Below are 27,344 nucleotides of genomic sequence, written 5' to 3'. Positions count from 1 at the left end.
CCCCCAAATGTCTTTTTGGCATCTCAATTTATCACAACTGTAAAATCCCAATTATAAAGCACGCAAAATGAAAACGAATGTGTTTAAAATGTCCTTTCTGACTGGGCTTCGACTAAACTTCCAGTGCACATCTGAAACAAATGCAGTTTTTTTAAACACTGGGGGGAAAATTGGTCTGAAATTCCAAAAATACAGCCAGGTAATTAATTTAAACGTCAATTTTTACTCATTCGGATGATTTATTTGGCAGTCGTTCACCAGAAAACTAAAACAGAACTACACAGCTTAATTTAAAACAGAATCATTAACTACATTCAGCTCTAAACGTGACCTTATTTAAGGCAAGATAAATATTACTAAATTCAAATGACAAAGTTAAAGTCAAATATTAACCGAATGATTTAAAGCTCAGTGTTTAAAGGCTGAAAAACGGTTTGTTGCCAATTATTTTAAGTGTATGAAAAAGCTTAAAGCAGCAAATCAATAAAAACAAAAACTTCTAAATGATCAATCGTTAATATCACAGAGTGGGATGTAAATACTGTCTGAGCTGTAACAGATGGCAGAAATTAAAAGAACAAAATTTAATTGGCAAAAACAAACAAACAAAACAACATAATACTGCTCTGATAATCCTTGAACACAGAATCATAATGTATGAAGGGATGCATAACGGGGAGAAGCCGTGCGTAAAAGAAAATCCGGCAGAAATCTGCGTGTTTGATCCGGATTTTAACTTTTCAATTCAAGTCTGAAGCTTTTATTTTGACACCAGGATACTGAACGGGGACAAAAATATAGAAAGAATCTAAAAGTTCATGCTCGCTGTGTCATAAATGCTAATATGCTACATAAACCCCTCATCGGGAATGTACTACTAAATTACAGTATGTCCCTTTAAAACCAGTGACTTGCCTAAAAATCTAATTTCGAAACAAGAAGAATTGGAATTTTCTGGTTCTGTACACTGTGCCGTTGCTTGTTGCAGCCACGATATGTTGCTGAGCTGATTCGTTTGGGGAGCGGAGAAGACAGCTTGGGGTGAAGCAGGACAACAGTCCAGAAAGGCCCCGCCCCCTGTGCGTGGGCGGGCATGGCGCATCACATGCACTCGAACTCGTCGATGCGCTGTTTGGTGTTTCCTGACCGGATCTGTTTCAGGGTCCTGTACTTGTCGCGGCCGGCCTTCATGTTCTCTGCATGGATCATGTCGTTCACCGTTTTCTTGGTCTCGTCCCGAGCGTTGGCGAGCTCCGAGCTTAAAGCCTGCACACACACACACACACACGCACGCACACACACATTTACAGCAACATGTTGCAGTGATACAAATCAAGAGGTTCATTCTTATTTACGGCGGTGCAAGACGATACAAATTGTGTTTTGCACCATTTTTCTAAACTGTTTTGCAACTCTGTTTCCAAAACTGTGGCAGGCTGTTCAGAAGAACTGGGGAGAAGTTTAAAATGTGGAAACTGAAAATTTCATCCTGAATTTATTGTCTAAAGTTGGGACAGAGACATGTTTACCACAGTGTTGAATCATGTGTTTTTAACAGGCTGTTGGTGAGAGGTGAGGAGAGCAGCTGAGGTCTGTGTGGAGCTGAAACGTTTGGTCTTGATATGAGATTTGACCTGTTCAACACCAACATCCTCCTTTGTTGCACTTTATGACTGTTAATATGAAGCATGTGTGTTTTTGATCTGCATTTTATCAATCAACCTTTATTTATACAGGTAAATCCCATTGAGCCTCGAGGACTCATTTACAAGAGAGACCTGATTTCAACAAAGAAAGATGATTTTAGATTTTAGAAATAAACAAAACAAACAATGTAATTTGATAAATTTTGCCGCACTAAATATATGCCGTATTTTTCGGCCTATAAGTTGCATTTTTTTTGTTGTTGCATAATTTACATCCCCTGCGACTTATAGGCCGACGTGATATATTTATTAATTTTTTCCCATATTTATAAACCAATTTTTGGCTGAGATATGACCGTTTCCATTCATTCTGACTGAAAAAATAATTGAACAGTACCACTTTCAGCCACTTGATTGCAGCAGAGTAGTAGTAGTAACTGTATGGCATGCCTTTGTATCATGTAATAGGTAAAAGTGGCTATAATGACAAATTCAAAAAAGTTCAATACAAAAAAAACAACTGGACTTTATTTATTATACTTTATACTTTAATGGTTTTGTCTTGCACTTTTTTGAATTTACCATGTCCTGGATGACTGTGTCATTAATAGCTGGAGAAGATTCTCAGTCGGCTTGCCATACCCCCACCTTCATTCTGCTTGCTGCTTGGAGCAAGTCAAACGAGCTGCACCGCCCCGACGAAATGCAGCTAATTTGACCATTAAAGTGCATTTATTAAGTAAAAGTTCAACTGAGACACCCCTTTGCTATAATTTTGAGCAAACAAATAATTGTTTTAGGTGCTTTTCTTGTTAAATTTCAAAGAAACAAGCAGCGTTCCCCCTTATTTTTTTCCTCTCTCTACGTGCTCCTGGAGCACCGAGGCAGCAAATACAGCTTATTTGACCATTAAAGCCCTTTTATTAGCAAATGTTAGACAGACACACCTTTACTATAATTTTGAGCAAACAAATAATTGTTTTTAAGTGTTAATCTTGTTAAAGTCCTCCTGTGCACACTCCCACAGCTGCCATTTGACAGCCCATCAATTTTTGGCAAAACACCGGCCAACATTTCCAGGTTGTCAACCATGACGCATAATAGATGCGACGTGTACGGTGAAGTGACATATTTATGAATTTATACACTTTTTTAGACACATTTGGACTGATGCAACTTATAGGGCGGTGCAACAGGTATGGCAGAAAATATGGTATGTATACATATATATGTTCAACAAAGACTAACCTTTTGTTGGCAATTTACACATTTGTTTTTGCATTTTAACTCAGTTTGACATCAAAACATCTGCTAATTAACTGTAAATACATATAAATCTGTAGTTTTATTATTTATACCAGGTTAATAATCTGTAGACAGCCATCAAATGCTGATAAGGAGTAAAGTTTTGTGCACAGTCAACACAGCAGCGCTGTGAATTAACTTGTGTAATTTGTGTCACAGCCACTTGTGAAACCGGTAAAGCTGCGGTGCATCTAATTGTTTTAAATGTGTGTTTACGAGCAGCTTTTATCACTTTGATCGCTGCGAGACGAGAGGAAAGTCTTACCAGTAGATGTTTCTGCAAGCGCTCGTTCTTCTCCGCCTCGGTCATCCTCTCCTCCTCGCTGCGGTCCTTGTACGTGGCCGCCGCCGTGAACTCGGCGCTGGCCTCGGCGCTGTCCTCATCGTTCTCGTCGTGGTCGTTCTCTGTGTTGACGGGCTCCTGAACCGCCATCACTTTGTTCTTGAGCTCTTCTTTGGTTTTCTCCAGATCCTCCTGCACCATGGTTGCCTGACGAATTCAAGAATGGGTTTGTCACCAACAGGTGTGGGGATGAGAGGGCTGATCTTTTATCAGTCATCAGCTTTAAGCAGTTTTTATTTCTATAAGCAGTCAGTAGCTCAACAAATATTAATTTACCATCACATAATAAAACTAATCATCCAGACTGAAAGGTGCGTTTTTAATAAAACAGCTAATTTATTCAAATTAACTATTTTTCTACCAGATCTTTTCTAAATGATTGCAGCAAGAATTTGTGAGCACGTCTGCTCACTCCTCACCACAAGGTGGCAGCAGAGTTCAATTTGTTCAACAGCAAAAGGAGAACAATGTTAACAGTTTTCTATATTTACACTGTCTCAACATGCATAAAGAGAGGGCAAAAACAAAGTTATCAACTTTTTAAAGTTAAAAATAGAAAAAAGGATGTGATGATTAAAAACTACCTTTATAGTCTTCCTCCATTTTTATTTAGAAAATAGAAATGCATCTAAAATATATTGCCAGCAACACTAAAAATAAAGCTGAAAGTGAGAAATTCTACTAAATACGTTTTTTATTTTATTAGAAGAACTAAAGAAAGCAGTCCAGTTACAAGACAAGAAAATTGATTTATGTGCAACCTTCCCTTTCTGAATAAACACTCCATTAGTGTTTAAAAAAGGTATTTATGTGGAGTCAGCAGAAAGAGAAGAGAATAAATAACGGAGACCTTTTGTTGCCACTCTGTCGCCTCGTCTTCTTTCTTCTTCTTAGCGTCCTCCAGCAGGGAAATCTTTGAAGTCAGCTCAGCCAACTCAGTGGCCTGAAACAGCAAAATTAAATGTTTTACTGACATCAACTATAGACAACTTTACAAACATGTAACTTCTCCATCTGTTTAAAATCATGTGTTTATGATTAGTAGGTGTTGTTGAAAAATTACCAGGTGTTCCTGGTTCTTCATCTGGTTCTCCGACTGTTGCAGCAGAGACATCTTGGCCTCCTCGGCTCCCTTCAGCTCCGACTCCAGACGCTCAGCCTCCACCTGAGCTCGCTTCCTCTCGTGCTCCAGCTCCAGAGCCCTGTGTGTCTGCTCCTCCAGCTCTGCGCGCACACACACACACATGGTCAGACTGATTACAGCACAACATCTAGTTTTGTTGGCGTTCAGAAAACGTCACCCACCTTGCTGGGCTTTTTTCGTTTGCTCCTCGATCTGCTTTAGTCGCTCCATCAGCTCCTCCTTTTCCTTCTCAATCTTCTCCTTCTCTTTTTCTGCGAGTTCTCTTTTCCTCTTCTCGTTCTCCAGCAGCGCTCTAATGGAAACAAAGCATGATGGCTTGGATTAGTCCCAACCATCTAAGCAGAGTACATGATCATGGTACTTGACGGAAACTATCATTCCCATCAAACCCATCATTCTGCTGTGGTCTAGAATATCTGACTCAGGGTTTCTGCAGAAATCAGCCAATCCAATTTAATGCTTTTTAATGCCACTGACAATGAATACATCCTTAGTTCACAAGCTTTTCTTTTCAATTCATACTTATTTAAATAAACACCCCAGATCCAAAAGAGGCATGAAGCATCATCATGTATGTTTGTAGATACTTTTACTGTCACTGTTAGGCTGCCTTCAGGCCTGCTTCGCAAAAGAGATCTCAGTGAGACTTGCCTGGTTAAATAAAGGTGCATAAATAAATAACCACTGTCAAATATAGTTCCCATTAGACTGCATTAGAAAATAGTCCTACCAGAAAAACCACCATGCTCATAGGATACCTGTAACCAGTATTTTCTGTGCACACCGTTATGAGAGGATTTTTGGGAGGCAAGGGCATTTTTCTAAATGTTCCTCATCGATGGCTTCTTCAAATGCTAAAGGACCTTTTAGAGACAATAGATGGCGAGCTTTTGAAAAGTTATGAAGAAAAAAATAATTGTTGGGCTTGATCCACTGGAGGTGGACAAAGCGTGTTGAAAGTCAGACTCTTAATCAAACACCATGAATATGTGCTTTACCTTAAATAATCATCAAATGGAAGGTAGCAGATAAAACATGATGAAACTGTGAAAAGCTGAATGAGCAGTGTCAGGAATGTGGATCACTGCCCCACATGTGTGTTCAACAGGTCTATCAAGCCCTTCTTCAGCTCTGAATCTGACCGATTTGTTTAGTGCAAACAAAAGAAGTAGTTCAAAAGTGCAAAGATCCACACTTTAATGAAGGCGGTGCACTGGATCAGTAGCTCTTCATGACATTGTGGTTGTTGCTCTCTACATCAGAGTCAGGGGTAAATCAAATGCATCAAAAAAGCATACCATGGTTTCTTGATTCTGACATGGCCCCATGCTTCATCGATTCTTGCTGTGGTGAACTAATGTTTGAAACCCAAAACGATTCTGTGAGTCATCATCATCATTCTGTCTGTAATAAACCTGTTGTTTACTGTTTACTATAATCTTGGGCATACGAATATTCATCTTTTAGTGTTAACATTGTTTAATTCAAGAACTAAAGCAGAAAAAAAAACAGTGAATCAAACTAAAAGACACAAACAGGCTCCAGAGGTGGCTAAACATTTTTTTGCACAACACCGGCTCACCTTCCACAGATTCTGTTTTGGTTCTTAATTTTTCTGTAAAATCCTTCCCCATCCTGACCATCAACAGGCTGCAGCCGTGCTCTAAAGTCCTTGTTTTCCAGCCACGTCAGCCGAAGTTCACCCATTTTGTTTCGGCTCCAGAAGTTTCCCATTTTTCCTCAAAGACAGGTGAGCACTGACCGGCCAGAAACAATAATGGTTCTGCGTGTTACTCTAATATATTGCCAAGATGAGCGAGTCCGGCTGAGCGGTTTCCAAAATCGCTCATTTTTATTGAAAACTAATGAAAAAATATTTAATGCCACCGAGATACAAATTTAATATGAATTATTTAATATTTAATTTGTAATGCCATTTAAGGCTTTCAATTTATCTAAATCCATTTAATGACTTTTAACTTTGTCTGATGCTCCGTGGAAACCCTGTGGCAGCGTCAAGTTATTTTTCCTGGACCATCAGAATAAACTCATGTTGTTACCGCTCCATCTTTTTGTGGTTCTTCTCCTCCCGGGCCTGAGCCTTCATCTGCTGCACTTCGATGGTGTCCGGCTTGCGGCGGCGCATGTACAGCTCGTGGTTCCCCATGCACAGAGCCAGGATGCGCTTGTTGATGCGCAGTCTCGGGGCATAGAATACAAAGTCCTACAGATCCAACATTGCAGAGATTCATCAGTTTAAAATAAATTAATCTTATCATGTGAAAAGACAGTTATGGTCATGTTGATCAAACTTTGGAAATCTCATAAGAGACATGCTAGCTCTCAGAGTATGTGGTGAGGATGAGTCTCAGCTACTACCGCATCAAACTTCAGCTCAGTAACTATAAAACTGGATGAGTTATGAACAGTTTTTGTTTTCTAATGCTACTTAGCTGTGGCAGCCAACTTGAAAAGGCTGAACTCTAAAAGTTAATCAGTTGAAGATGTGCATCCAGTGATTACATTCTGAGAATTTCAGCCAAATTCATTCAGGATTTTGTAAGATATTTTGCTAACAGACCGGCTAACGTACACACACAGACATCATCAAAAACACAGACCCGTTGCTCTGTAGCAGCAAGTGCTAAACATTTATAGAAGACATTCCTAAATGGTGATTTCTGTTAAGAGTTTACGTACAGGGGCTTTCTTGTCAATGGGTTTGATGACGAACTTCTTGTCGTTGAAGGAAATGTTCCTTATTTCACTCCAGGGAAAGCCAATTTTGGGAGTCATTCTGTAAGAAAAGGCAACAATAAAAAGCCCTGATCAGCTCTGAGGTTCACTCTGCAGCCATGATGAAAACCAAACCCCGCTGGTGGGATCGCTCACTTGTCGTTCTGCTCGTAAATGTTGAGGCCGAGGGCGTCCACCCCGAGCCACAGCTCAGTTCCTTTCTTGTTCTTGATGTTGAAGTAGTTGACTCCGTACATCTCCAGGTCCTGAGCGATCTTCAGGTACTCCATCATGGACTCCTCCCTGTGGACGTTAAGAGGAGGCTCTCAGTCATACTTCAGAGAGGGTCATCAGCTATTTTGCTAACAAACATTATAACAGGAGAGCACACCTCATCATGCCTTTGTGTTCTTCGTGCCACACTTGAATCCTCTCCTCCCACTGCTCCTTGTTGAGCTTGTGCTGATCCAGAACTCTAGAAACACGAGACGACCGAGTGTCAGACAGATAAAAACCTATGACTAGATGGTGAGGTGGGATGAATGAGAAAAGCTGGAGTTACCTCTGAGGGAGCAGGTTTTCCCCACTCAGATAGCCCGGCGTGTGCACCTCCTTGTTGTAGTCGGCGAACTTGGCCTGCACGGCATAGGAGGCCAGGAGCACGGCCGTCTCTGGAGGGCAGTAGATGTCGTCGTTTAGGATGGCCTCCTTCACCTGCAGGAAGAACAGCCGCTGCGTGGCTTCCTGGATCAGCTCCTCCGAAACATCCTCGGGAAAGAACTTGGCACGAAACTTAAACAGCAGCGGGCTTTCCTTCCTCACATCCTGGGCTGTCACCTAAAACAAGACGTGGCACAAGTGAGGGGTGGACTTCAAGTAGCTTTTGATTGTAACAGAACAGGTTGATCTTGTTAAAGAGCTAAAAAGCTTTAAGGAACAATTATTATGAAGAGCTAACCTTCTTATTGAGCTTCAGCCATGTGGAGAAACCCTTTGTATCCTGGTACTGAAGTCCAAAGTACCAGACCTCTCGCAGTCCAATGGTTTTTACAACCTGAAAACACAAAGATGTTGTTACAGTAACTTTAAGTACGAGTTACTGAAATACCTCAGAGTGATGTAATGGTGCTGTGGTGAGGAGGTTTTTCCATGAAATCTTAGCCAGGGATTCCCTGATTGCAGCTTTAGGTTGTTTTTTTGTTTGTTCGGGCTTTCTCCAAATGATCCAGTTTCCTCCCACACAGAAACGTTTAGAAACGTCAGGCTGCCTGGTGATTTTATACAACTTGAAGGTTTGTAGGTCATTGATCGTGTTTTTTAGTTTTCCACGTGGTTTTTGCAATAGAACTGCTTCTGCACACTTTGCTGCTCCTACAGCCATTCCTACATCTCAGCTCAATCAGGAGACGGCTGCTATGAGCTGTTCTGCTACTTTAAGGTGCAAGTTAACACTTTACTACCTTTAACTTCCATTTAGTCTTTTGGTACGTACAGCTGATAGTTAACTATTTGCTCATTTTAGCCAATAACAATACATTTGCTACTTTTACCTTTAAGCTAGCCTTTTACAAAATTTAGCTAGCTTTTTGCTACTTTTAACTATAACTTTACTATTTGTTATTAGTTCATCTTTTGTTACTTTAAGCTATTTGCTAATTTTAGCCACTAACAATCCATTTGCTACTTTTAACTTTAAGCTATCCTTTTGCTACATTTAGCTAGCTTTTTGCTCCTTTGAACTTTTAGCTAGCACTTTAGTATTTGTAACTTTTAGTTTTGTCTTTTGTTATTTTTAGCTGTTGGTTAGCCATTTGGGGCAGCACGGTGGCACAACTGGTAGAGCTGCTGCCTCTCAGCGAGCAGGTCCCTGGTTCAAATCCCGGTCTGGGGGCCTTTCTGTGTGGAGTTTGCATGTTCTCTCCGTTAATGTGTGGGTTTTCTCCAGGTACTCCAGTTTCCTCCCACAGACCAAAAACATGCATGTTAGACTGATTGGTAACTCTAAATTGTCTCTAGGTGTGAGTGAGAGAGTGAATGGTTGTTTGTCTCGTTTGTCCCCATGTGTCGCTGTGATGGACTGGAGACCTGTCCAGGGTGTACCCCGCCCCTCGCACAGTGCTTGCTGGACATGGGCACCAGCGACCCCCGTGACCCAAAATGGAAGAAGCGGGTAAAAGGTAATGGATGGATGGACGGATGGTTAGCCATTTGCCAATTTTAGTCTGTAACTAGCCATTGGCTACTTGCAGCTTTTATCTAGTATTTTTGCCCCCTTTGGTATTAGCTGGTGTTCTTCTGTTATAACTCTTCTTCAGTACTTTTAAGCTCTCTTTGTTCACACACACACGCACGCACGCACGCACGCACACACACACACATTCTTCATAAAATTTTAGTGGACTTGTTTTCCGTTTGTGTGTCCGCCCTGTGATGGACTGCTGACCTGATGGGATTCAGGTGTACCCCGTCTTCCACCCCCCAACAGTCTGAAACAATAAAGAATAATAGAGCACCTCTTGCTGTGGTTTCAACATTTCAGACCTACTGACCTGGTGTGTGACCTTTTGACCCCAAAGCTCCATGAATAGACGGTGCTGATTACTCTCACTCAGTTTTAAAGTTCTCTCATTTTGCAACTTTCTGCCTAAAAAAAAATCTCACCAGATCAAGTTTCTACACATGGTTTCTGCAGAAATCAGCAATCAAACGTAATGCTTTATAATGCCTTTCTTTTACTTTTTTAATGCCATCAATGGTGAATGCATGAGCTAATACATGTCCATCAAATGGAAGTTAGCAGATAAAACATGATCAAATGGTAAATTCTGAATAGGAGAAATAAATATCTAGCCATGGATTACTGCCACACGACACCTATCAAGCCCTACTGAACTGAACGTGACTTTTATATATTTGGTGCAAACAACAAGAGTTGGCACAAAAATCCACACTTTACATAAAATGAAGTAAAATGAAGGTGGTGCATAAATAAATAGAATTGGAAAAGTATAATGCAATACAGTAGTCCCTCGCTACTTCGTGGTTCGTTTTTCATGGACTCGATCCATCGCGGTTTTTCAAAGTAAAAAGATTGGGCATGACACACAATGGCTGATCGATGGATGGACCACACGATCGGCATGGATTTTTTTTTTTTAATAAATTATTTTAAATGATTTAGCACCTGTGTGCAGCCCACAGCTGTGTGGGATAACTTCCTCCTGCAGCTGATCTCTGTGCAGAGCAGAGAAGTGGGCGTGGCCAAGAGTGCAGCTGGAGGCAGAGAGCTGAAATCAAGACATTCTGTGCTCTCAAATTTTGCTGGGCGATTGTCACAGAAATTTTTGTGATAAACGATAACATTGTTTAAAATTTGACAATAATTAGTAATTATTGTCAAATTTAAGAAGAAATGTTGGTTGAATTTTTTTGAGTGTAGGATCTTTTTCAACCACCAGATGACAGTATAAGTTTGAACCGAAGGATGGATAGTGAGGGAGCGAGCAGCGTGTCTCTAAGAAAAATGGGAGGGAGTCCCCTTGACGTGACATGGGCTGTCTCTCAATTTTTTTTTCAGTGCTCAAAATGGCAGATTCTCTATGTGGTTTGAGCTCTTTAGCATAGCTTTTTTCAAACAAAGTTTTTAATTAAAAAAAAATCAGTAAACCAGTTCTCAGCTTCTTTTAGCAGAGAAAAACAACGTTTTACACGAAGGCACGGGTTTCAACCATGAATTTTTGGAGCTTCGACAAGTCAGAGGTTTTTTCCCTGAGGTTGGCCTGTTAGCTTAGCTCGTAGCTTAGCTTCTCAGCTTAGCTGCTTTTAACGATCCAAAAACATGTGTGCACCCACAGCGGCTAAACAATTTTTTGGCACAACACCGGCTCACCTTTCCACAAGTTGACCACTACAGCTCGTTTTTCTCTTTCCAAATCCTTCACCATCCTGACCATCAATGGGCTGCAGCTGTGCTCCAAACTCCTCCTTTTCCAGCCACTTTAGCTGGAATTTACCCGTTTTGTTTCTGCTCCTTTAGTTCTCATGCTTTCCCTCTAACCTGCGATCTTCTGACATTTGAATACAGCCCGGTCAAAAACAATAAGCAGTAACAATGGTTCTGCGTTTTACTCTATATATCACCCCAATGAGCGAGTTCGGCTGAGAGGTTTCCAAAATTGCTCATTTTTCTTGAAAATTAATGAAAAATATTTATTGACACTGAGATTAAAATGTAATGCTTTTTAATGCCATTTAAGGCCTTAAAATGGGCTTAATCCATTTAATGACTTTTATGCTGCTTATTAATGCCTCGTGGAAATCTGCTACTTTACAGCTATTCTACAAACAGTGGAAGCAGAAACATTTTGACTCCATTTGTCTGCTGTCTTTGTTTCTTCAGTTGCAACTTTCATCACATCTGCCCGTTTGATTTTATAGAGGGGGTGCACCAGTCAGGTTTTTACTTGACAAGAGACCAGCTACAAGATCTGATTTTTTTCCTGCTGTCAGTGAACGCCACATCCCTAGGTTCACTCTGACAAGAACAAATTTTCTGTTTAAAGTTTAATGAGTGAAGAAAATTCAAAGTGAGCCTGTTGTAATGATCTGTGAAGGTGTTTAAAAATGAAGTCAGAGGAAACACAAGTGGAGTAAAGACACTAAATTAAAAAAATAAAGAATATGTCAAGCTTTTCTTCGATATAGCAGCTGTCAGTAAAACTGATAATATCAATATATTTTTGTTTTGAGGCGTGTAAAAAGTTAAAAATGTTTGTTTCTAGAAAAAAGTTGTTTTGTATTTGTACAAACTCTTGTCTAATCACCTGGAAGATTAACGTTTGTTGCTATGAGCGATCATGTACTGTATAAGCCTGTCTGTTCGTCTGTTAATAAAATATCTCTTGAACCAATGGAGGAATTTTAAACTCACAATCATTGAAAATACATCTAATATTGATTAACATTTGAACTAATCATACTTAGCCAACATAAAATGACTAACTATAACTACAACAAATACTGAGGTAAAATATGGTGTGGTAGTAGCTGAGAGTCATCCCCAACACATCCTCTAAACATCTAAAATTGAGCTTCATCTTTGTTTGAAACTTTGTGAGGCAACAGTTAATATTTGTTCCTTCGGGGAATTCTATTTTTATATTATTTATGGATTTCCAGTCACAGAAAAAGCTCTGTAACCCAGCGCTGCTTCAGAGAACATTTAAGTTTAGTTTCTGTAAATGGTCCAGATGACATGACTTAACCGTGTTTATTTTGTTATCTACCGGGATGATTGAGCCTACTAGCCTTTCTTTTTTCTTTTCTTTTAGACAGACACATTTTCTGTTCAAACAGAAATTAGTTAGCCAGGTGATTATCACTCTTGTAAGAAAATAATGAGTAGTTTACTGAATAACACAATGCAATGCAGTAAAACGTTAAAGGCCAAGTCTTCTTGAAGGAATGCATATCGCCCGCCACACTCCATGAGTTTTAAAGTAAAACCATTTTAAGTTGAGAAACAGCAACGTTGTAACTGTTTTGTTCAAAACTTTAAAGAAATGAGATGAGTGCAATACATCATGTCCAGAGTGCCAGTTGTGAGAATGACTCTCAGCTACTACCACACCAGATTTTAGCTCAGTACGAGTAAAACTGGTTTAGTTAGAGCAATTTTTGTGTTGGCTTATATAATTTAGCTATGGAGGCCATCTTGAATTTGACTGACTGCAAAAATTGCTCTGTTGTAGATGAATAGCCAATGGTTACTTTATTTTAAAAAATCTGGTTCATGGGACATTATGCTAACAGACAAACAGGGTTAACACTTGATGCTAAAATCTGAGCATGTGTTGTGAATGAATGTGAGCTAGAACCACACCAAGTTTTAGCACATCTGTAAAACATGACTGCACTAAAGCTATTTTTGCATTTTCTAAGGTCAGTTGGCTGTGGCGGCCATCATGAATTGGGTTAGCGCAAAAGGATAATCAGTTGAAGATTCACGTCCACACAATCTTCCTGAAAGCTCCATTATAAACAGTCTAGTGGATCACGAAGTAGTTCGCTAACAGACATACAAAGCTGATTCTAAGTAATACAGCATGTGTTGTGGAGCAATCTCAGCTTCTACTGCACCATTTTAGGTTAATATCTATAATACTTTAAAAGTTAGTCATTTTTGTGTTTTCTATGACTGCTGGCTGTGACAGCCATCTTGAATTAGACTGGCTTCAAAATAATGTCAAATGTGTGTAAAACCATTAAGAATCTTGGCTTTAAGGTAAAACGTTTAGGTTCAGATGTATTTAAGTGCAGACATGAGGGTTTGATGAACAGTCAGAGGGGGGAGTCTCCCCTACCTGGTCAAAGAGCTGCTTTCCTGTCGTGTTGGGCTGAATGGCGAACTCCAGCTCAGCATCCATGGTGGTGACTCTGACACTGATCTGAGAAACAAAGAAAATAGGGAAATTAACAGACGAGACACAGAGAGCAGTGTTTCCCCTACATTACTGGCTTTGGCAAGGCGCTTGTCAGACAGCGTGTGAGTGTTGGCCGGGGGTTAGCGGAGCGCTACGTTACTAATGCTAGGTTGAAGCCACTTCGAACAATCTCTGCTCCATGACTGTTAGCAGAACTTGCAGTGGCGGGGCGTGTTTTGGTAAGCAGGGCACTCAGTTCTGTTGACCGTGTGGGGCGCCCTCCTTGGATAATGTTAGGGGAAACACCGAGTACATTTAGAGCATTTCAACAAGCTGGAAAAGTTTGAACAAATGCTTTGATAAGAAACGACAAATTTGTTTCTTGAGTTGTAAACAATTCTCTACACTTTAAAACCTTTAATCAAAAACAAATGTAACGTCAAATAAAAAATATGTTACAAGTGCAAGTAGGGCTGGACAATGGATATCGATATATGTCAAAATATATTTTTATTCAATAATGGTGATATGAGTTTTAAGCACATTTTCGATAATTCGATATGATTGCAGCGTTTCACTGACATTTCTTTTTCTGTTCGGTTTGAAGTGGCCGCTTCAGTTTCAACCCGAACAGAAAAACTGCGACACAACTACGCAAATGCGTGGTGACGTAGATGTTACGCAGAGCTCGAGTCCAGAAGGCGTTAGCGGTAGCAGGCTAGGCTAATCTCCAACGCGCGTAAAGTTTTCACTTCGAAATGAGCACCCATGACCGTCAGAATGTGACTGAACAAGCTTTCACAAGCGAAGAGAAAGCAGATGACATCACTGATAAGAGAGGAAAGACTAATCCGGTGGTGCAGAAGTGGTTCAGCTATCTAAGATCCAATAAACTGCAGGTTTCAGTCAGTGTGCTGCAAAATGTGACGGAGAGTCGTTCCAATTAGCGGTGGGAACAAATCTAACTTGTTCCTCTTGATAGAATATGCTGAGAATCAGTAGATGAAGCACAAAAGTTTGAGCCAATGTGTCCCTGAAACAACTCCCCCATCTTTATCAAAAGAGAAACCCATGCAGCAAACGCAGATGTTTGCTGCATGGGTTAGGTTATGTTGTTGTTTAAAGTTAAAACTATTAATATTGACAAAGTTGAGAGTTTTATGTTTATTTGACAGTGATTTCAATTTTTTGTGAAGGCTACAAATAAAAGGTGAACATTAATTTATCTGTACAGTTTTTCTGAGGCTTTTATATTGTTTATATCGATATTGGAATTATATTGTTATTGATCAAAATTAAGAAATATATTGTGATAAAAGTATTGGCCATATCATCCAGCCCTAAGCAGAAGACTACACATATCCATTTACTCAAAATAGGTTCAATAAGTGAACATCTACCCCCCTGAAACCCATCATCTTATTGTTTTTGAGGAAAAGAAAATCAGAATTAACTAAAGACCCTGCCCCATGGCTCCACACTGTGCTGTAAAAACTGTGCCAGTCTGTCCCGGTCTGAGCTCAGAACTTATCTACAGGAAGTAACCATATCCTCTGGAGGCTGGGCCTTGCGAGGCGAGACAGCTAAACAGCGCTCTCTCATGAGAGTTGTCTATATCCTGTCATGAATCGAGAAAACCTGCATGCAGTTCAACTCTGGATTTTGGCAACAATATCTGAAAATAGGGTTGGTTTTCTCTTCATGAAGCCTCAACAGTTCGTTACAGCCAGAGAGCTTTTTATTTGAAAACGGTCACAGTCATTGAGTCATCCAAACCTATTTATCAAAAGTTGATGTATTCATTTAACCGTTAATACTCAAAGAGGTTACTCGGAGTTAACCGTGATCTTGTGGTTAGAAAGCTGACTGGACAGGAATTTCCCACTTTCTCTTTAAGAGCTGATGCAAACAGCGTGCCTATCGGGAAATAACTGAGCAGGCGGAGGCCCTCGCCTGCCCTCCCCAACAATGCGATGCATTATTTCCCAGTAGTGGGGCTGATAGAGCTGCGTTCTTTCCCATCCCTGTCAGCAGACCCCCATTTACAGCTCAGGACACTCGCCTCTCCGTCACTTCCTGCCACCCCCAGCAGTGAGGAGTCCAGTGTAGCTAAAAAAAGTTATTTTTATTTAAGGAAGAATTAAGGCGGAACATCTGAACGGAGAGGAACTGTGCAGATAGAGTTCAGCTCACCAGCACCATCACCCTGCCTGTGATTAAGCGGTTTTATTTCTGGAGTCAGAATGGTTCGTCTTGCATGAAAAGGGAACTACGCTTCTCAATTTTCTGCCTGGTTTGGGTGTGTCTCACAGCCAGCAGTCAAAAGTGCTTCAGGTTCTATTTTTAGCACACAGAAAAAAAACACCACTTTGACACCATGTGTGAAGTTTCCACGACTTCGTCTTAACGTTTTGTGACCTAACCACAAACAAAGTTTAACAGGAGCTCATTAGAAAGTGTTTATTTATTATTCTTATAATTATTGTGTTGCTGAAAGACTTTATTAAAAGACACTTATCTGAAATAAATATAGTAACAAAAAAAAGCAACAGCATAAATTTAGTCATAACATAAAGGGGAATTAATATAGTAATCGATAATGGAAAATATGCAAATAAATATTTTCTACAAAATATAAAGTCCGATTATGGAATTTTAATATTACTGATAGTTTTATTTCTAATTTATTGCTTAAAGTTTATAGTTTTTCTTTGGTTTCCTTGATGCCAGCAAATTTAAAGACAGTCAAAGCTTTAGTTTTTAAATTTGAGCAGAATGCAGTGAAAAATATTGTTAAAATCTTCTGAAAGACTTTTAAAATAAAGTTAAACTTTTTTTTATATCAGAGCTATTGAAGCAACAGCAGCATAAACATTTACACCACAAAATTGTATCAATTTATTTAGAAGTATATGAATAATAACAACAACAATAATAATAATAATAATTATATGCATGCAGCATGTGTATAAATGACAGCTGCCATTGAAACTAAGTTTTAGATATTTTCCTTATTCTGGTGCGCGTAACATGGGTGCACTTTAAACAATTTAACAAATTTAAAGAATACCCTGTGATATTCAGCCTGGTTTGGGTGCATCTCAAACCAAAAGAAAGTCATGTTAAACACATAATTTCTGTTGATTTTACCCCACCAGTTTTTAATAAACTACACTAACTACTTTAAAAATGTACATTACAGTACTATGTAGAAGTCAAACCATCATTATCATAAATACCACATGGCTGCAAATCCACAGGAAATCTAGAAATGTTCTGGTAAGATGAAAACTCTGGCATATAAAGAATTTTTTTTAAAAGTTGTGCTTGTCACAAAACACAGAATTACATAAACTTCACTAAAAGATTAAAGGAAATAAAAACTCAATAGACAAGTTCATGCAGAGGTGAACAGAGGAAAACGCCCAGGTTACACCACCAGAAACAGGAAGCAAAACTACTAAATAAGTAAAGCTTATTTATACAATGGTACGCTTTGATCAAACAGTATATTTAACAAAGATTAATATGTTCTAAATATTTAAGAGACTGGCACTTGTCCTGTTCTTACATTCTCAACCTGGTGTTATCTCAGTGTGTGTGTGATTCACAACCACAGTCCTTTTAACTCGAGCCAAGACGACAAAGATAAATCTCTTAGTAACACAAAAGAAGCAAACTGTGGACTGACATTTCTTTAGGACGACAGAGCAGCACGTCCCCAACACCGAGTACGATACGCGTGGTTTGTTGTACTAATACACAAACGCTTAACGGCTGATAGATCTGGTCGTACATCTGAGTCATCAAAAATAATTTTTAAATCAAGTTCACCTTGATTCCTTAACAAGAGAAACAATGTGATTAATAAAAGGTATTTGTGTGATTTAAGCTAAATTGTGAACATTAAACAGTTTAGATAGTTTTAATATAAATGAGAAATGTGAGGCACAGTCAACAAATCCTGCTCTAATGCTTCATCCTGTCAAATAACCTAAGGGTAAATCATGTGACTAGACATGTGAACAAGACAACAAGCATGTTGTGCTCTAAATAAGAAATAAACTACAAAACGGATTCCAAAAAAGTTTGGACACTAAACAAATTGTGAATAAAAACTGAATGCAATGATGTGGAGATGGCAAATGTCAATATTTTATTCGTAATATAACATAGATGACAGATCAAAAGTTTAATCTGAGTAAATGTAACATTTTAAAGGAAAAATATGTTGATTCAAAATTTCACAGTGTCAACAAATCCCAAAAATGTTGGGACAAGTAGCAATAAGTGGCTGGAAAAGGGAAATTGAGCATATAACGAACAGCTGGAAGAACAATTAATAATAATTAGGTCAATTGACAATATGATTGGGAATAAAAAGAGCTTCTCAGAGTGTCAGTGTCTCTCAGAAGCCAAGATGGTAAGAGGATCACCAATTCCACCATTGTTGCACAGACAGATAGTGCAGCAATACCAGAATGGTGTTACCCAGCGTAAAATAGCAATGACTTTTAAGTTATCATCATCAACCGTGCATAACATCATCAAAAGATTCAGAGAATCTGGAACAATTACTGTGCGTAAGGGTCAAGGCCGTAAAACTCTACTGGATGCTCGTGATCTCCGGGCCCTTAAACGTCACTGCACCTCAAACAGGAATGCCACTGTCAAGGAAATAACAGAATGGGCTTAGGAATACTTCCAGAAAGCATTTGTCAGTGAACACAATCTACCGTGCCATCCGCCGTTGCCAGCTGAAACTCTACAGTGCAAAGAGGAAGCCATTTCTAAGCAAGCTCCACAAGCTCAGACGTTTGCACTGGGCCAGGGGTCATTTAAAATGGAGTGTGGCAAAATGGAAGACTGTTCTGTGGTCAGATGAGTCACGATTTGAAGTTCTGTATGGAACACTGGGACACCATGTCATCCGGACCAGAGAGGACAAGGATAGCCCAAGTTGTTATCAACGCTCCGTTCAGAAGCCTGCATCACTGATGGTATGGGGTTGCATGAGCACTTGTGGCATGGGCAGCTTGCATGTCTGGAAAGGCACCATTAATGCAGAGAACTATGTTCAGGTTCTAGAACAACATATGCTCCCATCTAGACGTCATCTCTTTCAGGGAAGACCCTGCATTTTTCAACATGATAATGCCAGACCACATTCTGCAGCAATCACAACATCATGGCTTTGTAGAAGAAGGATCCGGGTACTGAAATGGCCAGCCTGCAGTCCAGATCTTTCACCTATAGAGAACATTTGGCGCATCATAAAGAGGAAGGTGCGACAAAGAAGGCCCAAGACGATTGAACAGTTAGAGGCCTGTATTAGACATGAATGGGAGAGCATTCCTATTTCTAAACTTGAGAAACTGGTCTCCTCTGTCCCCAGACATCTGTTGAGTGTTGTAAGAAGAAGGGGGGATGATGCCACACAGTGGTAAAAATGGACTTGTCCCAACTTTTTTGGGATTTGTTGACGCCATGAAATTTGGAAAAAACAGATTTTTCCCTTAAAATGATACATTCTCTCAGTTTAAACTTTTGATCTGTGATTTGTGTTCTATTCTGAACAAAATATTAGATGTTGGCACCTCCACATCATTGCATTCAGTTTTTATTCACAATTTGTTTAGTGTCCCAACTTTTTTGTAATCCGGTTTGTATTATTATCCAACACTGGTGTATTATAATTGCAATATACCAACAAAAATGTATCGCTGCAACAAAAACCGACGGAGTTTGTCAGTTTAGACATGAGTAGCACCACTCTGATTTTTGGTCTCGGTTTCTGCTTTATGTTAATTTGGCTGCAGTGTCTGTCCGTGCACCTTTGTGCACTGTAGAAACCTCATGACCAAGTTCAAACTGAGTGACAGGAAGTGTGAGGAGAGGATGAGGTTCCTGTCAGAGCAGAGGACCACACACCAAAAAAGGTCAACTCTTTAAGCAGCTTGTTCTTTTAAAATGTCACCAAATTAGAGACAGGGTACTCCTTGAAGGACATCAGTCCAATGTTTTTAGATATTTTGCTAACAGACACAAGCAAAATCATAATTGTCCACTTCGCCTTTAAGCGACAAGTGATGATTTTTTGTTGTTTAGTATACCCGTGATTGAACTTACAGATACCTATAAATTACAGCTCGTTCACAAATGCAAATACAAAAAAATGCAGAAAAACTGGTTCATGCGTTTATCATGTCTAGGCTGGAATATTGTGATGGTTTATTATCCGGGTGTCCAAAAAATTATTTAAAAGGTCTTCAGATGATCTAAAATGCTGCTGCCAGAGTTTTAATGAGAGTTAGTAGGAGAGATTATATCTCTCCAGTTTTAGCTTCTCTCCATTGGCTCCCTGTCAAATTCAGAATAGAATTCAAATTCTTACTTCTAACCTACAAAGCCCTCAACAACCTAGCTCCATCTTATATTACAGATCTTATTGTTCCATATTTTCCCAACAGAGCACTTCACTCTTGGACTGCAGGCTTACTTCTGGTTCCTAGAGTTTCCAAAACAGAATGGGAGGCAGAGCTTTCAGTTATCAGACTCCTCTCTTGTGAAGCCTGATAACTGAAGGTAAAAGACACACATCTCTTCCAGTTTCTGTCCGTAAGGCTGACACATCGTCTACTTTTAAGATTAGGCTTAAGTCTTTCCTTAGCTATCCCTTAGTTATGCTGCTATAGGTTTAGACTGCTGAAGGACAAATTGACCTATTGGTAATTTCCTAACTCTGCTGTTGTCTTTATTTGCTCTACTCTACTGGTTTGTATTTGTATTCATTTCGATCCTTAAAATGCATTTTTTTGTTGTCTTTTTTCCTATAGAAAGCACATCTGGACCTGTCATTCTGTTTTTGACCATTTCTCCTTTCTGTTCTTTCAAACCCCAGTTGAAGCAGATGGCCGCTCATCCTGAGCCTGGTTCTGCTGGAGGTTTCTTCCTGTTAAAAAGGGAGTTTTTCCTTTCCACTGTTGCCAGTATGCTTGCTCAGGATGGGAGACTGCAACTAATTGAAGATTCAACATAATCTGCTGGCTTCCTCAGATAGAGAACTTTTACTAATTGGCTTTTATAATGTACTTGATAGTTTTTGTACAGTGCCCTGAGACAACTTCTGTTGTGACATAGTGCTATATAAATGAACTGAACTGAAATAAATACTCTCCAAACATTAATTTTAAAAAGGCATCCTACCTAACACACTTCCTTTCAAAGCCGAGCCTAGTGTTCGGTCGTACAGAACAGACGCTACTTCTGATACTCGTGTGGTTTTATGACTTCTGTTCCTCCACGTAGAACCAAGGTGGCTCATATTTTAGCAGGTCAAAGTATAGAGGTTGGAAAACAAACTAAACCCACACTTTGGTCGCACAGAAACTACATCAACTCCGGCTCAACAGTTTCATTCCTTTATGAAGATTAGAGTTTGAATTTGACTGATTTTGTCGCCCACTTTGATTATAAGAAGAGACTAATTAAAATAATAGGCTCATATTCTTCGGTATTTAGACTCTACCACACTGGAACATGGTGTGATTTTCATTCAACCTTTATTTATACAGATAATGATTAGATTATATGAATTAGATTGCAATAGATCAACACAAGCTTATAAAAATAGTTAAAAATGATCAGTAAAAGTAGTACTTACTTCTTGAATTGTTATGTGTTCACAGTTTTGAAGCAGAAATAATTTAAAAAAAAGCTATTTTAGTAAAAACGCCACAAGTTTTGATTGAAGTTTTTCCACCACCTTCAGCTCCTCTCGAGCCTAATCTGCTGTGCTATGTATCCCGCAGACCCATTTAATCTGCTGCCTGCATACCTCCAGCTCTTTTCATTCACCACGTCTCCATAGACACACTCGTTAAAAAGTCCAGTGCTTCCAATGACAAACACAACTCCCGTCCTGCACTGGGCAGAGCTGGTGAGTTTTGATAAGTGGCTTCTTCTGAACCTAAAACAACCTGCTGCATCAACACTGACATGAGCCCAAACAGGAAGATGGAAAGTAAGAAAGCAAAACTGCAGCCCTGGCTAAATGAGTTGGAAATTATACAAGGCTTTTAGTATTAAAGTCAAATATACAATATTTACATAACAACCGTATGTCCCACCGCGTTCCCTGAGGTCAGCGGACCAGTTGCTCCTCACAGTTCCAGGATCTTGTCTTAAGCGCAGAGGTGACAGGGCCTTCTCTGTAGCAGGACCAAGACTTTGGAACGAGTTACCTCTGCTTGTCAGACAGTCCCCCTCCCTCTCGGTTTTCAAGTCCCATTTAAAAACCCACTACTATTCGGTGGCTTTCAACACCAGATGATCTGTGTTTTGATCCTGTATGCTCCACACTGGTTTGTTGTCATTATCTGCATCGTTTTTATGTCTATATTCTGATTTACCTCATTTTGTATATTGCTTTGTGTTGCCTGTTGTTTTGTCTGTACAGCACTTTGGTTGGCCTTGTCGCTGTTTAAAGTGCTCTATAAATAAAGTGGTAGCTCTTTCACACACTCCACTCAAAATGTCTGCTTACCGTTATAACATTAACATTATCTGCTAGAGTCAACAATGTTTGCCTGTTGGCAAAATATCTCCTGACTGACTGGGCAAATTTTGATGAAACCTTAGAAAGGCATCACTGGATGTACATCTACAATGGCCGTCCAGTTTGTTATGCCAGTGACAGCTAATCCAAATTAGCCATCATAAACATTGCTACAATTCAGTCAATTTTAGATATCAAGATAAAAATTGATGTGGTAGTAGCTGAGAGTCATGCACAACACAGCACGAGACTGAAAATGGTTTGACCAAAACGGCTACAATTTAGAAATTTGTCAACAGCAGATGATGTGCATCTGTCCCATGAATCCTAGGCTTTTCATCATGTGAATGTTTTTAAATCAATCATTCTCACCACTGAGATCCGTTTTTCTTCCGTACATATTTTGGCACGCAACTCATTCAGCAGTTTTGTTCTATTTCAACAATTCATGCATCAAAAGGTTCAGCTCATTCAGGACATTCCTGCTGTAAGTTTTGGTGTTTGTGCAACTTTTACTTTTTGATATATTTATCTTTGTCGGCCATGTTTTTGTCATTGAAAATGAATGGAGCGCTCTTCACATCCTTCAAACACTTTGTGCTGTTTGAAATCTTTTACTGCTCATTTCAATTTTTGTTTTAATTCTGTTATTTTCCACTTCTTTCTGCTAATTTCGGCTCCTATTGCTAAATTAAGCTTTTTTCTGTTTTTCAGCTACTTTTTAGGTATTATTTCCGCTATTCTTAGCCTTTTTCCTGCCATTTCTTCTGCCTTTAGACCATATTTCTAATAATTTCACATTATTTTTTGTAATCTATTCAGCCTTTCTCTGCCTAGTTACGCATCGTATTATGCTCCTTTCAGCTACATTTCTGCTCTATTCAGCTTTTGCTTTCAGCAAATGTCAGCTGTTCAAATTCAATTTGTATTTACAGTTTTAGCAATGAAACCTTTTCAGCTGGTTTCAGCAGCTTTCAATAAAAATCATTCAACGATAAGCATTTCACACTGCATTTTTACAGTAAATGCATTTCTCTTTTTTTAACGTTTGAAGGCTAAAGTTATTTTTAAATGGAAGTATTTTAGTAATAATTTCTGTAGAAGTAGGTGAACAAAATGTAATCATAGATAACTAATTTAAATACAACAATGCAACTGTTGTAAAGTCAATGATTAGGCTGATGAACACATGAATACAGTGAGTTCTGTATGTGTCGTGCTGCTCTAATGTAATCTGAAGAGGAGCATGGCTTCTGAGGAGCTCGCTGGGGGAAGCAGGGAGGAGACCAGCCAGCCTGTGATGTGAAAGTCCTTATAAGGCTGCAGGGAGAGGAAATTACCGGAAAGGAACTGATGTAAGTGCAGAAACCTTGAGTCACTACATGACTTCCTTGGGAAACTGAAGCACGGCCAAGAGCAGCCCAGCAAAGACTAAGTTTTAGAAACTGTGAAATGTATAAGAACAGGATAAAAAAAAAGAAAAAAGAAACTTGTTTTGGAAAAACTAGAGAACTGAAGCAGCGCCCTGAAAAACTTTTAATAAGCCGTGAACTTCCTGTTTTTTGAGTCAGCTATAGCGGAGAAGCTTAACCTTCACTGACCGTGGAGTGAATTCTGGTCCAGCTGAAAAAGTTCATCTCACTTCCCTGTGTCGTTGCCTTTCGTCTGCTGCTTGAGCACGGCGCCAAGAGTTTAAGAAAAGGAAACCGACCACCGGGTGTAGAAGCAGGGGTTGAATCTGGAGAAACGTCACCTTCGTCAGGTGAATCTATTTCTTGAGCTTTAATTCATCCGTGTAAATGAAACACAATGGCCACAAATCACACAATGGTTATTAATACACCTCCGAAACCTGCTGCTTCCGCTTTACCATCTATTCAGTCCACCATTAGTTCCCTCTTTATAACAAGCTGGCTACAGTCTCAACACATCTGCACCTTCTCTACACCGATCAAACAGCAAGTCCTGAGGTGTTTGAGGTTCCTGTTACTGCAGAAATGCTGCTGAGATCAACAGCCCACCAGCCTTATAGCAAAATGTAAAAATGCCTGACATCAGCCTGGAAAACACTTGTAAGAGGATTAAGGCTTGTTCAAGTCTAATAAATAATATATGAAAGCTTAAATGTACACACTATACTTCAAACATGATGGTTCCTAGAGTTAAAGTTCACAGACATTAAATGGCCCAGCAGTAAATTCTTTTCATAGCCGACCAACAAATAGGTGTGTAACGTTTATGTCAGCGATAACAATGCCTAACATTTTATTCCGGGTGACAGACGGAAAAAATGTGGAGGAAGTATGGGCAGAAACAATACTACAGGAAGGGAGCAGGTACAGAACTGGGAACCGTTTCAACTAAAGTTTTATGTTCTACATGGTTTGCATAGAAAACTACACAATAAATGTAGCCAATAATAGTGATTTAAACAAAAACACTGTTGTAAGTGTGACATCTATTTAGCACAGTCTCATTCAAAGACAATCAAATGTTTTACCATCTTATAAAAATTTACATTAACAACAATTTCATGCGGTGATTCAAAGCCTTTACTTAGAAATGCATAGGTCATCATTGGTAGAGTTGGGGGGGGTAAAATTAATTTTTTGTTGCGTCACATTACGGACATGCAAGATTCTGAATCGATTAACCAATATTAAAAATTGATTTTGTCATTGTTAATCTGTGCTGCTGCTTTTAGAAAAAACAGAGTAGTTGAAGCGTGGTGTCATTTATCCTAATCAAGTTCCAGTAGCTTCCTGTAGAGAAAACATGTTGCAGTAAAGCTGCATTTATCATCTTTTTCATCTTGTCCTCACAGAAACCTGACAAATGTCTGTCAATCAGAGTTGAAGTTAATATAACATGTCATTAGTAATGATTTCAAGACATTTTGTTAGTGCAAAAAATATCAAGTCTTAAACACAATGCTAATCATATTAGCTTTTCTATGGTGTTTTCAATGTTAAGTTAGCATCTATGCCAATTGTTGGAGCAGCCTGTTTAATAAAAAGGCTTAATGACATGTGTTATTGTGTTTTCTATATTGGGCGTGAAAATATATAAATCTGTGTTTATTTATGTAAAAGAGTGTCATGGTTATTAAAGTTCCCAGACAATCAAAATTCATCAATAATCTTTTGTAATCGCATCGCAGTCCTATTAGGGGTGCACCGATTGCAGTTTTCTGGCTGATCACCAATCACTGATTTCTAAAAAGTCTGACCTGCCGATTCCGATTTTGGCCAATACCGATTTTGTTATATAAGTGACACTGTCAGGTCACAATGCACCTTCAATATTTTCCAATATTATTTTGTTGAAAAACATACACTTGAACAATATCCTAGAAACAATAAAAACTTGTTTTAACTGGCCATGACGTAGTGCTCTGAAATAAAAATGAAGTTCAGACAATTGTTGTTAAAACAAAAAAATGAGTAAAATGGGTTTCTCATGTAAGTATCGGACGATTTCCGATATCCCAAAATTAAGAAAATCGGGGCCGATAAATTGGTCGGCCAATTTATTGGTGCACCCCTAATAAATTATATATGTATATTTATATATATATATATATCTTCCAGGGTGCAAAACTGACAACAAAGTAAAATTTAGAAAACAGCAGTGCCATGAACCATCCCAGATTTGAGTTTTCAGCGATCCACTTTGGACCTGGCACTGCTCTGACTAGCCATTAGCTCATCAGTCTGATCTGGTCAGAATTAAATTAAGTTTCCAAGATGAGGTAATTCAGAGAGCTGTGTGAAACAGGTAAGATATTTACTATTTAAAACCTATTTCCAAAGCTGTGCACTTTCCTTTTAAGTCAGATTGTGCGTGTAGTTATCTTGTACGAAAATGTGCAGAAAATTGTTGTAATTTACAAAAGGTGGGCAAAAGTCTTCATCGGTGGAAATTTATAAGGGTGGGTTTGAACCCACCTTCATCCAGTGAAGATGTGAGCAGAAATGACAGCTTTGTCTCTTTTTCCTTTTACAGCTGTCTGCACAACAGACTAGTCTTTGTGTTGGCCCCTTTGTGCAGAACATGACCAGACCCCTGCAGAATTTCAGTAAAGTTTGGATCTTTTGGACCTTTTCATCCACAGCTCAGATTATTACACCGAGAGTAAACTGGGCCCTGGGTTTCCCAGTGGTTCGGGCAGCACAGCTGGCCTGAATGAGGGTTTAAACCCCTTCTTGTTAAGAAAGGAGGCCTGGTTGTAAAAACAGTGCTAGCTTAGTGGCTACTGCAGGCCACACTTCCGCTGAACCCCTCCTCCCTTAAAAAAATAAAAAGCGACATTTCAAGGCTGCGGATTTACCTTCATAATGACGCGTTTAAATTCGTTTTTTTTAAGCCTTGAGTTTGGATTAAGGGTTTGTTTAAAAAAAGGCGCTAATTTGAGTGAACCAAAGGCAACGGGCGGTAGCGCGCACGCGCACACACTTAACGGAAAGTAGCAGTTAGGATGCGATTCAAACACCGTTAGCTTTAATATTCAGCAGCAGCGGCCGTTAGAGCTTGAAAGGAGGTGAAACAAAGGCCCGGGACAAAACAGAACGCTGATATTCAGCCAGTCTTACCGTTTTCGGCATCTTTCCCTTCTTTTAGTCCGGCTTTTATGTTAAAAAAAATTTAAAAAAGTTCGTAAACGACTAGTTCGGCAGAAAACTTTCTCCCATCAGAACAAACGCCCTCCCGGTTCGAGGACTCAGACCGTACTCTTAAAGGAAAGCTCGAGTGTTTTAAAGCCTGAGCTCCAGGGAGAGTCGCTCTTTGTTTCGTCTTGAAGTCGGACTGCTAACGGTACGGTACCCCCGCTGCTGCCGAAAAACCACACCCAGAGACCGATGACAGGACAGCAGCCGGGCGGAGGGAGGGAGGGAGGGAGGATTCAGGCCGGCTCCTGACTGACTCCGCCTGCCGCCGGTGCGTCACCAGCCTGGGTCCGAGTCTACACAAACAAACAAACAAACAAACAAAAAGGTCCCCCCTGTATGGGGTGCCGTTTGTAAAGTTCCCATTCAAAAATTAACATCAATATTTTGGTTTATTTAGCTTTTAATAAGAAAAAAAATAGGGGTTATTATTTTCAAAGTCATAGTTTTACCATGTTTTTCATACATTTATAAATGTCATAGTTCCCAACTAAATATTAACTTGCAAGTTAAATATTTAGTTA

At 39.4% G+C, this 27,344-nt stretch overlaps 1 protein-coding gene across 2 annotated transcripts; it reads right to left on the bottom strand.

Moving 5' to 3' along the window:
• Positions 1-719: 719 nt before the first annotated feature.
• On the bottom strand, positions 720-26,998 carry msna (moesin a). 2 transcript variants are annotated; one of them, XM_037687498.1, is made up of 13 exons: positions 26,746-26,998; positions 13,537-13,620; positions 8,133-8,228; positions 7,737-8,011; positions 7,566-7,649; positions 7,331-7,477; positions 7,139-7,235; positions 6,499-6,662; positions 4,600-4,730; positions 4,358-4,518; positions 4,145-4,237; positions 3,217-3,441; positions 720-1,266 (listed from the first exon to the last, which is right to left on the bottom strand). In XM_037687498.1, the coding sequence occupies exons 1-13, from the start codon at positions 26,755-26,757 to the stop codon at positions 1,102-1,104; spliced, it is 1,734 nt and encodes a 577-aa protein (XP_037543426.1). In that variant the 5' UTR covers positions 26,758-26,998; the 3' UTR covers positions 720-1,101. The 2 variants fall into 2 exon arrangements, with proteins under 2 accessions (XP_037543426.1, XP_037543427.1); XM_037687499.1 differs by lacking the exons at positions 7,737-8,011; positions 8,133-8,228; positions 26,746-26,998 and having other exon boundaries at positions 13,537-13,595.
• Between the last annotated feature and the right edge of the window lie 346 nt (positions 26,999-27,344).

This window comes from Nematolebias whitei, chromosome 14 (genome assembly GCF_014905685.2).
Source record: "Nematolebias whitei isolate Nwh7 chromosome 14, NemWhi1, whole genome shotgun sequence".
NCBI lineage: Eukaryota > Metazoa > Chordata > Actinopteri > Cyprinodontiformes > Rivulidae > Nematolebias > Nematolebias whitei.
The sequence above is the reverse complement of the archived record's forward strand: the minus strand, read 5'-3'. Positions and strand labels throughout refer to the sequence as shown.

Bases quoted from the DNA above. Each gene is read 5' to 3' on its own strand.
- msna (XM_037687498.1), bottom strand. The intron at 4,519-4,599 runs GTGGGTGACGTT...GTGTGCGCGCAG, and splicing joins AACGAAAAAAGCCCAGCAAG to AGCTGGAGGAGCAGACACAC. The intron at 1,267-3,216 runs GTAAGACTTTCC...GTGTGTGTGCAG, and splicing joins GCTTGCAGAAACATCTACTG to GCTTTAAGCTCGGAGCTCGC.